The 12,805-nt window shown below is 42.9% G+C and overlaps 1 protein-coding gene across 1 annotated transcript; it reads left to right on the top strand.

Annotated features, from left to right (window-relative positions):
* Position 1: 1 nt before the first annotated feature.
* colgalt1a (collagen beta(1-O)galactosyltransferase 1a) lies at positions 2-12,209 on the top strand. The gene is made up of 12 exons (XM_062532894.1): positions 2-356; positions 4,271-4,381; positions 4,495-4,612; positions 5,209-5,343; positions 5,902-6,106; positions 6,372-6,491; positions 6,670-6,746; positions 7,321-7,427; positions 8,082-8,214; positions 8,509-8,636; positions 8,914-9,120; positions 10,703-12,209. Exons 1-12 carry the CDS (start codon positions 142-144, stop codon positions 10,968-10,970), a joined length of 1,824 nt encoding a protein of 607 aa, XP_062388878.1. The 5' UTR covers positions 2-141; the 3' UTR covers positions 10,971-12,209.
* Positions 12,210-12,805: the final 596 nt, after the last annotated feature.

Genomic DNA, 12,805 nt, shown 5'->3' with positions numbered 1-12,805 from the left:
CGTTGTCAATGAACTCCGTATTTCTGTCGGTTAAAGAAATTTCTCATTTGAGAACTTTCAAATTGGGGATTACGCTCGCCTTATTGTGACACTTTTGGCTACATCGGCTACATCCTCTATGTAACTTTTCTTTATTGTACAATGTACACGTTTGCTTTGCTAGTGTTTACTTTATCGTCTTTGAAGTTAGAGGAAGTCCAAGGATACTTTCCAGAGGAACGCTGGAACCCTGAATCGCCGCTCCTTGCACCTAGAGTTCTTGTAGCTCTCATCTGTCGCAATTCGGAACATTCATTACCTTATTTTCTTGGAACTCTTGAACGCCTGAATTATCCAAAAGATCGCATTGCGTTGTGGTAAGTTGCTGAAGAACGCTAAGTCCAGGAATCATGTTACGCATAGCATGGTAATCTGTCTGGTTTCAACACGTTCGAATCTGCATGCTGGAAAGCTGTAACATTCAACACACAAGACCATGCAACTTTTCTAGCCGAGTCGTTTAATTGAGTCATTCAATGGTCGTAGCCTGATGTCGGTCAAATGTTCATGCAACTTTTTAATGGAGGTATTGTAGCCTCTCCTGCGGATAAGCTGAGGATAAGTAATCAGATAGCCTGCAGTGAAATACACATACCTACCACATCATCAGTTAACATCTACCTATACAACTTCCTCCACACTTTAGTATGATCTGCTTATTTAATAACAAACTTGAGTTCTGCCTGCACACAAGTTAACCAGTCCTTCCACTGTTCTTGGTCCTTTAGTTATTCAGTCAGTCACCATTTTCGAACCCTACTCAATTCCTTCCTCTCATCTCCTTTCCACGTAGCACAGTGGTGTATGATAATGCCATGCATGCACCGCTTGGAGTAGCTAAAGCTATGATCTTATGCTTATTCTTGGCTGAATAGTTACTTTGACGTGTTTTTTCCACCGCAGCCTAAATTTGTTAAAAAAAAAAAGTTACTTATCTAAACGAAGTAGACATGCAGAAATAGAGCTGACAAATAGGGTAGACGATTTGAAATGATAAAGTTCTGAACTTTATTGACATTACCACACTAATGAGTTGTTACAGAACTTTGCAAAACAAAATTGTCCTAAAAGGATTTGTGCTGCCCTATCCAGAGACCTATTCAGGGATATATTTAAGTAATCGAGCTGAATGACCTAAATCTGATGAATAAGGAGGGCCCAACAAGCGCACTCTGCTCTGAGTGAATATAGGCCTAAAGAATGGCCTTGTCTGCAGCAAGCCCATCACATGATTATTTTGAAGTTAAGAACAAATTTCACTTACTTATTGTGACTGCTTTCTCCATGTTTGATCAGTGTATGGGCTTTCGGTGACTGGATATTTGAAAGACATGTGGGAATTAGGCCAAAGGCTTTGTAAACATCTGCCGCAGCTGGCTGTATTGAGCTCAGCCAACAATGGAGTCTCACAGATCCTCTCAGGCTGCACACAGACAACCTTACCGGCTCCTCACAGAACAGGCCCCAAATAGCATGTTCCTAATGGAAGGAATGCCTGTCTGATTTTTCACAGAAATCACTTATGATTGTCCTGAAGATATGAGTCACTTTTCTAGAGTACTTAATCAATGTGTGATCTCACAGTCCCTAAGGCAAAAGTGGGCCATGGACATCTGATGTGCATACTTCCCATGTCCTACGTACTCTGCGTGCATCGTACCATCGTTCTCCCCATCTGGATATGAACATGTTTGTAAACATTTAAACCGTTGTAAACACAGCTTTTCTAACAAGCTATTGATGTGTGATGATAGAGGGAAATCGAGGGGAAAATTGGGCGTGGACAGGAAGAGCAAGAAGTGTAGGCTGGTGCTAAACAGCCATGGAGCAGCATGGATGGGATGGGTGCTCACCGCTCGAGACGATCATGGCTTTTGGCCATGAGTGCTGCTGCTACACACCAGACAGAAGTGAGGTGTTTATTTCAGAGTCTGTGGACGAGACCAAATGGACCTGCTCAGGCTATTGATGTGAACTGATATGAACCAAACTTCTAGGGTGGCCTTGACTGTGTAGTGGGACTTTCCCTTCCCTGTGAGAATCCAAGCTGACACTCACATTCACATGAGCCTTCAGTCCTATGAGTCCGGTTGGTTCCAAGCAGACTGTGGCACTGGTAGAGTCCAGTAGAGAAAACGCGATACTTGTGGGAGAAGGTGAACGCAGAGTCTGAGAACATGACCCCGTCATTGTCTATTGTGTCACGTCTGAGTGAATGGCTGTTCCCGCTGGCACACTGCAGCTGAGCACTTTGGCACCGTAACTTCAAACCAGGTCAGGCTTTTCACAATGAGTCTCAGGGCCTGGCTTCTTGAGGCAGCCCATATCCTGTATTCATATTCAGGCTTCTGATGCTGTAAAGTTCATACCAGAAAATACCGTCATACCAGAGCAGAGCGTGGCCATGCAATAGCTTTGATCACCATCCTGTCACTGTCAGGTCTGCCTTTCACCTAGCCTGGCTATCACCAGACCAGAGGTGCAGTCTGAGACGCAGGCCTACGCAGGCCTACGCAGTACGGTATATCCGCTTAAAGAGCATCACCATCTCAGTATACCCACATAAAATAGGCAAGGATACATATTAACATTTGGGTTGAGTGTACCCACTACAGCTAACTACTACATCACAGTATCTGCTACAGCTAACTAGACTACACCACTGCACCAGACTGAGCTTTTTTTTTTTCAAAGATTAGAACATTAGTCGTTCTTATGTCTTTGGCATACTTTGTGTAAAGTGTAATTTGACAGAGATGGTTTTCTATAAGTGTGACTTATTTCATAAAAACATTTGATCACACAAAAAAAGATTGAACACTGGGGAGTCTGCGTTGTACTTCTACTGCACAAGAGACATGATAAATGGGCATAGTTCAAATGACAGTACGCATTTGGTTAGTCCTTCAACCAATCAGACCAATGATCCAGGTGCTCCTGGTGGATATACACATTTGTGATTGGTTCCGGCAAACGTGGACAGGAAACAAATATGAATGTGCAGGTTTCCAGCCTGAGCTGCAGGGCGAAATCCAATCACTGGCAGATCGGATTGTGTTTACCCAGTCTACCTTTCACCTGTCTGGGCACACATCATACCTTTCCGTGCCATGTAGACACCTGAATAATATTTTCTCAGTAGACATAAGTAAGATCTGTTCTTATAATTTGTATTGTGCTTTGTGACTGGCACTATATAGCTTGTAGTTCTGCTCCATCATATGCAATAGTGCAGACATGATCAGCGCTACCATTGTCCTAGCTTTTATTTCTCCAAATCGAGGAGGATTTTCTGCAGTAGTGTCACTAGCTGACAGCCTTCATTGAAAACCGGCCACATACAACCTCATGACTTCTGTACATGTTATTGCAGACTTTTGGAGAGCGATGGTTCAATGGATTATAGGAATTGTTAGTCCACCTTGCTTCTCAGGTGCCCAGGTGGATTCCTGGTATCTTTCTTACATCTCTTTATGCTTGAATTCTCTCTTCTGACAAGTTTGGCCATGGTCTGTTTGAATTGGCTGCAATGGTATGATTGCATTCGGGAGTAGTCACATCGTTCCTTTTATGGTGCGTAAGGCCAGCTATGGACTACAGCCAAAGCTTAGATCCACTTCTACATTACTACCAGGTACCATCATTTAGCTATTTAAAACCACTTTCCAAATTTAGATGAGTTATTTCATATGTTATTCACATTTTAGCCTAGTTATTTGTTTGCATTTAATGATAAAATAAGATAAGATAAATCCTTGTTGTCACAAAATACATCCCATACATATTAAGTGGGCCAAATAAGAAATAATAATCTAAGTATGTACACCGTGTCCAAGTGGCATTCTTTGGTTGCCATTTTTTCCGCCTCTTATCCTTTCCTTTGTTCCACGTGGTAGACGTTTAAAGGACCAGAATTGAATAGTCCATGCATGCCTTTGAGTGACTGGGTGTTCCAGTGTGTGGAGACTGGCCACAAGCCACAATGTGGATTACGCTGCTGCTATGCCAAGTTTGCCATGCCACACCGAGGCTGGGTTAACATGATTCAAACTGTTGGTCTCCTGTCTCTAGTCTCTATTTCTAGACCTCATCAGATACTCACAGAAGCTAAAGTGTCGACATTCATATATTAATGTTTTGTTTTATGAGGCGTTGTCCTCATACTATATGCATGATGTGCTGCTTCTACATCTGCTGTGCTTAGATTGCATGTGTTTTTGAATGTTAACAGGGTAGCCACAGACCACAATGTGGACAACACTACCGCCCTGTTGAGGGACTGGCTCATCAAAGTGCAGAAGTTATACCACTCAGTGGAATGGAGACCTCTGGAGCATCCCAGGTGTGTTCTTATAAGTCTCATCCCAAATACTGAATCAGTAGGATGTTTTATTTAAAGCTCTCGTATATTGTATTAATGCTGTGTTGCATTTTCTGTGCTGTTACTTTTTCCAGCTCTTTTCAAGATGAGGAGGGGCCAAAGCATTGGTCCAATCTACGTTACGCCTATGTGATGAAACTACGGCAAGCAGCACTGGAATCTGCCAGGGAGATGTGGGCTGACTACTTCATGGTAGAATGCAGCTGCAAGGCTAGACAAATTGCAGGGATATGAGCAGTTCCTTCTTTGTCTTTTCCTGTTGTTTTTAATTCCCCTAGCTGTTTCTCAGTTTTCATAAGCTGTGATGTGAAATCAAAATGCAGAGGAGGTGGATAACCTTTCCACCATCTTGTAGTGGTGCATTCGGAACTGTCTACATTTGATAGCAAGTCTTTGTAAAAATGAAACAGGATTATGAACCATAGACCTCAGAGAGTGACAGCTCTCTATTTTAGGGCACACTGAGATGACAAAGAGGATGTGATTTTGGCTAGAATGATTCCACTCCTCTCAATTCCACTTTTACCTTTTTAATCTGAACGAAACTTCCCTCTAACAACTTGATTCATACTCACATTTACTCCTGTGAATGGACAGATCCGCTACATCTTTTGCCATGGTGATGTGGACCACGTCATTGTGTGATATTTAAAAATCCAGATTGTTTATTTCACTTGTAATACGGCAAGATGTGCAAGGGAAATTATGAGATGCACGTAACTAGCAAAGTAACCCACTTCCTCTCTCTCTCTTTCTCTCTCTCTCTCTCTTTCTCTCTCTCTCTCCAGTATATTGACTGTGATAACCTCTTGACAAACCCCGATGTCCTGTGGAAGCTCATAAACGAAAACAAGACCATCGTGGCTCCAATGCTGGAGTCCAGGGCTGCATACTCAAACTTCTGGTGTGGGATGACCATACAGGTACAATGATGTGGTCAGACTGTTGTTGCATCGATTGCGTTCGGCTTATCTCTACCTGAGAACTGAGAAACTGAAAAAAAACAAACGTTTCATCTCCATACAGGTATACAGTAGATAGATAGAAATTCAAAATAATTCCACATGGGTGTCGAACCGCTACCAAATTGAACACTTTGATTGGGAACCAACCACGCACCTGTTTACGCCACGAATCAGCCATGGTACAATGATGTGGTCAGACTGTTGTCGCATCGATTGCGTTCGGCTTATCTCTACCTGAGAACTGAAAAACTGAAAAAATAAATAAAATAAACGTTTAATCTCTTCTGTTTACGAGCTTATACATTCAATATTTTGTAAGTACTATGTTGATCCACTTATAAAGATACATTATGAAGATCATGATTGCCAACAAGCGAACAATATAAAATATCTTGTATAACACTTTGGAAATTATGTGTTTTAGCCTATGGAACAAAGCATCGATCATCATGAACATCTTGAAATAAACCCGAATGTCTGATCCCTGTGTTGCCTGCCCCCTTTAACACTCCGCAGGGATACTACAAGCGCACCCCTGCCTACATACCCATACGGAAGCGGTCCCGAAAGGGTTGCTTCGCCGTCCCCATGGTCCACTCAACATTCCTGATTGACCTGAGGAAAGAGGCCTCCAGAGAGCTAGCCTTCCATCCCCCACACCCAGAGTACACATGGGCCTTTGATGATATCATAGTGTTTGCCTTCTCTGCTCGCATGGCAGGTAAAAATATACAAAAACACAGTTAAAAAAATGGACGCAGCAGGACTCAGTAGGAGGCTTCAAATGTCATTGTGACAAATTAGTGCAATGATTAGTTTTAGTTTTTGCAATATGGAATGTAGTGAAGTTAATGTAGCTATAAGTTAAGTAATGAAAGTGTTTTTTTGAAAGTGTATAGTTCTGTTTCAGCCATTGCTTATGAGGGAGGTCCACACTATTATCTCAATGCATTACTCCGTCCTCCCTCTGTCTGCCTTTCTATCAGATGTTCAGATGTTCGTGCTTAACCGCGAGACGTACGGATACTTCCCTGTACCACTGCGTGCTCACAACACCCTCAGGGATGAAGCCGACAGTTTCATTCACTCTGTTCTGGAAGTTAACGGTGAGAGTGCCAGTGGTTTAGTTGCAGATGTTGCAGTAATAGCCCGTTCTTTGAACATTCCTCTCTAATTCATTCATACTAACCCAATCAAACAAAATAATCAATCAATAGTAAATATTGATCATCATAATAAACATAATTGTTTTTATTAAAAACATGTTCATATTCTATATTATAGTGAAGCACCCTCCCCTCGAGCCCTCCAAATACCTGCCTCTTCCCGTCAGGAAGCCGGACAAACTTGGCTTTGATGAGGTGAGTTGCCAACCCCAACCACTTTGTGATGCTGCCATACAGTATTTATTCCTATGGATCCTGGTAGAGCAGGGTGATCCGATATCACTCCTCAATACTTATGTGTGTGTGTGTGTGTGTGTGTGTGTGTAAGAGCATCCTGGCTAAACCACATGTTAAATGAGTATGTTTAAAATGCTGAAATAAATAAAGTGAAGTAAAATGTAATATCAATGTAACCACACACCATGGGTTTGGTACCCTGGATCACATTAAAGGAGCATGCCAACACGGGAAATTAGGAAATTAACATGTAAGCTTGTAAATAGAGCTATGTTTGAGTTCTTTTTTCACCTTCGGGAGATAATGTAGTTGGAACAGCCCACCTAATGAGCTATGCTAAGCTATGCTAGCGGAGGGTGCCTCAGACCGAGCTACTGTACTCACAGAGACGAGAACGGTATGTGTCACCTTATCTAACTCTGGGGATGGTGGTAGATAAGCTAATTTCCCCAAATGTTGGCATTTTCCTTTAAGTTGCTTCGGATGAAGTGGTAAATGTGTAAACACCTGATTGTGTGTCTGGTCTGTCCAGGTGTTTATGATAAACCTGCAGCGTCGGGCAGACCGTCGGGAGCGCATGCTGAGGGCCCTGAATGAGCAGGAGATCGACTGCAAGATCGTCCCAGCTGTGGACGGGAAGTAGGTTGCTCAGTCTGCCCATTAATGGAAACGTCCCAGTCTGTCTGCCCAAAGGGCACGCACACATGGTTTGCTTTGGAGTTTTAGTAGCTGGTTGGAAAACTTTTTTTCACTTCCTTTCAGAACAATTTAGGTTCCCTAAAGAGAATGTTCTGTTGAACCACAGGAACCTTGAGTATTATGTAAATTGGGGGTCTATGACTCTGTTTGATGAACTCAATGCTTCCTTTCTTTTATCCAAAGTACACATTTTCATCTTTTTTTTCTTCCTGATGCTAAGAATATTGGTTAAAGTATGGTGCTCCTGTACAAAGTAGCTGAGAGCTGAACAATCCGGCTGTGTGCCATCCACTGCTTTTTATGTGTTGTGGTTTTCAGTACAACCTAACAACCTACAACCTATTAATTCTTTGTGCCGACCCATCACAATGGTACAACGATCAGCTTTTCTCGTAGCTTTTCTTAACTGTCGTTTCCATAGGGAACCACTGCGCAGTCCCAATGAATGACTAGAAGGACTAAAATAGGAAATAAACAACATTATTACACTGTTCTAATTGTTGAATTCCTGAAATAGTTCCTAAACTAGTCATTGCCGTGGACAAGCTCTTTATCTGTCTGGCCTCTTGTTGTGTTTTTTCACTTTGTCCCCAGAGCAATGAACATCAGTGAGGTCCAGGACTTGGGCATCCATATGCTCCCAGGTTACAATGACCCGTATCATGGCCGGCCTCTCACTAAGGGAGAACTGGGCTGCTTCCTCTCCCACTACAACATCTGGAAGGAGGTAGGGGCAGGTTCAGCTGTTTACAGTAATTCCCCGCATATAAGCCGCATTACCTATTTAAGCCGCAGGACAGTGTTTTATGCAAGTTAAAAGAAACAAAACCATATTAACACCATATTAAATGCCTCCCTGTATTAACCTCATACCTGAAGAAATTTAGCAAAATCAATGTATAAGCCGCGGCTAATAGTCGGGATATTACGGTATATAAAACTCAAACCTTGTTTAGAACAGTGGAGTCATGGTCTGTGTGTGTGTGTGTGTGTGTGTGTGTGTGTGTGTGTGGATGGTCAGATTGTGGAGCGTGGCCTGAAAACTTCTCTGGTGATCGAGGACGATCTGCGCTTTGAGGTGTTCTTCAAGCGCCGACTGCAGAACCTCATGATGGAAATTGAGAGTGAAGGCCTTGACTGGGACCTCATGTAAGTTGGAACTGTAATATCTGCTTGCAGTGTCTCTTATTTCCTGTCCCTTTTTTCTGTTCTATACTGTTGTAGAGTATTCCACTGCCTTTAGCAACACCTCCCTTGGTTTTGTCTATCGTCAATTTATTGACTATGAAAGAATAAAAATTCAGTATCGGTCACAGTATGGCACAATATGGTATAGTAATAATTGACTAAATGAATATTTCACTAATTTTCTACAGTCATTTTCCACCCCAATCAGTATTTTTTTTACACCTTTGTGTCCTCCCAGCTACATCGGTAGGAAGCGGATGCAGGTGGATCACCGAGAGAAGGCTGTGCCCAATGTCCACAATCTGGTGGTGGCGGACTACTCCTACTGGACACTGGGATACATGATGTCGCTGCAAGGGGCCAAAAAACTGCTAAAAGCTGAGCCGCTGAAGAAAATGTTACCGGTTGATGAGTTCCTGCCCGTCATGTTCAACAAACATCCTGTGTGAGTTCATTGTTCATTCTTCCTGATTCCTCTCACCTCGTAGTCTAATGCAGGGTCTATTTTTAGCTGAGTCGTAAGACAGGCATTATTATGTTCATGTAGGCTACATGTGTGTAGTTACTGTAAACCTGTAACCCTGTTGACATCTTCTAGCGTTTCCCTGAAGGAAATGTTCAGGTTGCTCTATTGTTATTATCATTCGGTATCAGTTTTTCATGTGGCGGGCTAAATTTTAATTACACTATATAATGGTGTAATTTCCCTACTTAGTCTAACCAGTTTTACAATTACAGTTCTTCAGTTTACTTCTTCGTCTTCTTTATTATTCCCATTCATCCACTTTTTCACGACGCTTCTGCTCCTAGAGTGTTTGAGCTATCGATACAGTTCCAACACTAAAAGTTCAGGCCCGAACCAGTGTATGTTGCTTATCGATTTCGGGTGGCTGCGTTTTTGCGGTATTCCCGTTTGTCTGCGTTTTTCGGTCCCATTGAAATGAATGACAGAATGTTCAGGCATTGTGACATCACAGCTCCTTAGCTCAGCTGCTATCTTGATAGAGTGCGTAAAGCCTGGCACCCACCGGACACGCCGTTTAGCGGTGTTCGGCGGTCTGGGCTTGACACACAGGATTTTAGAACAGTTTTCTATCTCTGTGCGGCTGCTGCGCGACAGACGTTTCCAGTGGGCTTTGCTCCATTGAAAACAATGGAGTTCTAATTTTTTTCTTGTCGTGGCGTGCCGCGTACGTGTCTGGTGGGCGCCGGCCTTAAAGCCCAACGCCCACCAGAAACGGCGTTCAGCGGTGTTCGGCGGTCTGGGTTTGCCGCGCAGGATTTTAGAATAGTTTTCTATCTCTGTGCGGCTGCTGCGCGGCAGACGTTTCCAGTGGGCGATGCTCCATTGAAAACAATGGAATTCTATTTTTTTTCGTGGCGCGGCGCGCCGTGTACGCTTCTGGTGGGCGATGGCCTTAAGTGACAGTGTCACGTTGTCCCGGTAACATGATTTCCTGTTCTAAACAAACGACCTGCAAGTGGCATTTTCTATTGCCTCACCGTGTTGTTTCTTTCAAAATGGAAATAAATTAATTTTAAGCGTTAAAAATCACTACCATGTCGAAGCGTTTATGTATGCTTCTGGTGTACCAAAAAGAGACGTTCATGCTAGCATGAAAAAAAAAGTATATAATGTAACGGCAAGCTGAGCTACTCGTAAATTAATTTGTGCAAAAACTTGGCTTTTCTGTAAAACAATCATCTGGCAAAGGATTTCACATTGAATTTGGTTTGTTTAGAACAGAAATTTTGGTTGTTACGGAAACATGACATCACACTTACGCACTTATTGCTTGCAGCTGGCAGAGCTGGCACCTGATCAAGCCCACTCTTGCAGTTCCTCGGAGATGCATTTCTAGATATGCCGTAGTATTGTTTTTATTTGTAAATGGCTTTGGAAAAAGGTATCTGCCAAATAGCATAACCGTAACCGTATTAATAATCTTATTGATATTCGTGTTTCCCATCTCATCCACATCCTGGATACTGACCCTCTATCTGCTCTCTGTGTCGGCCCACTGCAGCAAGGACTACATGGAGCACTTTGAGCCGCGGAACCTGAAGGCGTTCTCCGCAGAGCCGCTGCTGGTGTTCCCCACCCACTACACGGGCGACCCGGGCTACATCAGCGACACGGAGACGTCCACGGTGTGGGACAACGACAAGGTCCGCACGGACTGGGACCGGGGCCGCTCGTCCAAGACCAAGGAGCAGGCGGAGATCAGCACGGAGGCGCAGAACACCGACGTTCTACACTCGCCACTGGACAGGACTGCACGGGAGGAACTATGAGCTAAGTCGCTGGACCACGACAAGAGCCTTAACCTGAATGTTGGACTTAACGCCCAGTACAACCTTTGAATGCCTCTTTTTTATTTTTTATTTGTCCCAGTATTGGGAATTGGATTGTTACATGGGCCTTTTTTAGCTTGAATGGATTTGGAAAGGGATCCAGTTTTGAGGTCATCGTGTTAGTATGTAAAGCCAAATGAATTTTGAATAGATACTACAGTACATGCCACTAATATTTCAAGATAGTTTCAATATTGAAAATGATCCATCCCTTCGGTCATTGACCGGCATGCAATCACTTCCTCTCTGAGGACATTTACTGTTTAATATGTTTTAAATCAGCTGTGCAATTGTTCACCAAAAGGTCAAAGTGACTGCTCTTACCTTGTAATCCATTGTGGTGCTATTTTCCAAATTTTTTCTTTCATTGTGCTTTACATGGGTATACTTTGGGAATTTGTTGTCAGTTCTTGTTTTTATTTTTTTTTAGGTCAGGTCAGTGTGCAAATATCTTACTTGGGATAAATCAGCCTCGATCCCTTAAACCGTACTTGAGATTGAGAATAGTCTGTGCGATCTGGCCATTAGCTTGATGGGGGTGACGGGAATACAGAAGGTAACATTATACCATGATGCCTCAGCACTTTCCGCTAAAGTGCACCGCTAAGGTGTAGAGATGAGAGGCCAACTACTTTAATGTTCAGCCGGTCTAAAGCAGCCGTCTTCCTCTGGCCTCAGGCTATACTGTGGTATAGAGACGAGCGCGGGCCAACTCGCACCTCTAATGACACCGTTCCCGGCTGTGTCGACAGACCGACGCCAGAAGCACGGGGCCAACCACTGAAAACACTCCTCGCTTTATAAGAGAGCCAATTAAGAGAGCAGTAAAATTCCCACTCGAGATTCCTCAGAACCAGTCTCAAACCTCCTCGGTCGCTGAGTGGCGTGGGTTGCTGTTTGTGGAGAGGTTACGATATATTAGACGCGCTGCTGTTGAGCACAATAGGCTAAATTGGGACTTTCATCATGCTTCTTGGGCTGGGATAGTGGGTGTTTTTCTTTTGAGATTATTTTGAGAAGCACAGGACCAGACAGGGCTTCATAGTAGAATAGGTTTTTTTTTGTTGTTGTCGCTTTTTTCACGTGGTAATTATTGCTGTGCAAATTGCAGTTTTCACTTCACATCATTGTATCAAGCTGTGCATTCATACCTAAATAAATTATAAGTGTTTTGTAAAAAAAAAATAGTTTCTCTTTTTTTTCACTTATTTTAGAGTGTTGTTGGTGGATCTAGTGCACCCAGTAGATTATGGCATTGTCATCTTTCTTGGTTCATTTTCTACGCAGTGCCTGTATATATTCTTTGCAATAATAATAGAGCCTGCTAAACACATTTCTGACCATAAACCTCAAGTGTAACACCCTTTATGTCAAAAAAAGACAGCATACAATTAAACAAAACTGCCCCAGCCCAAGTGAATCTTAAAGTTTCACTTTAACGAGTTCTTTACAGTGGTTCATTTGTTGTGGATACGATGTATGCGTGTTAACGCCCCACTTTGCAGGGAAAATGTTAACAGTGACTAATGGGGAATTGCAGTATTTCTGAAACCTTATTCGTCGGCTTTGATTTTGACCATTTCAAAGGAGAATGGTGTCAGATATGTTTGCTTCTTTACAGTCGTGGAGAAGTGGGAGGCAGAAAAAGGAAGTTGGATATCAATGACATGGTCTGTTGTCATGACGGGTCAATAAAACGGCATAATGACTCCCTCTATGTACCCTGTTTTTGGGCAATCCATGAATATTTTTGTGTCATTCCAACTGTAGATATC

The sequence above is a fragment of the Sardina pilchardus genome, chromosome 3, assembly GCF_963854185.1.
Source record: "Sardina pilchardus chromosome 3, fSarPil1.1, whole genome shotgun sequence".
NCBI classification, from domain to species: Eukaryota; Metazoa; Chordata; class Actinopteri; order Clupeiformes; family Clupeidae; genus Sardina; species Sardina pilchardus.
This window is presented reverse-complemented; position numbering and strand designations above follow the sequence as displayed.

What these genes read in the sequence shown, in the direction of transcription:
- colgalt1a (XM_062532894.1), top strand. Translation starts at nt 142, where the DNA reads ATGTACACGTTTGCTTTGCTAGTGTTTACTTTATCGTCTTTGAAGTTA. An exon ending in AGACCTCTGGAGCATCCCAG is followed by an intron (nt 4,382 to 4,494) that starts GTGTGTTCTTAT and finishes TACTTTTTCCAG; the next exon opens with CTCTTTTCAAGATGAGGAGG. An exon ending in GGCCTTGACTGGGACCTCAT is followed by an intron (nt 8,637 to 8,913) that starts GTAAGTTGGAAC and finishes GTGTCCTCCCAG; the next exon opens with CTACATCGGTAGGAAGCGGA.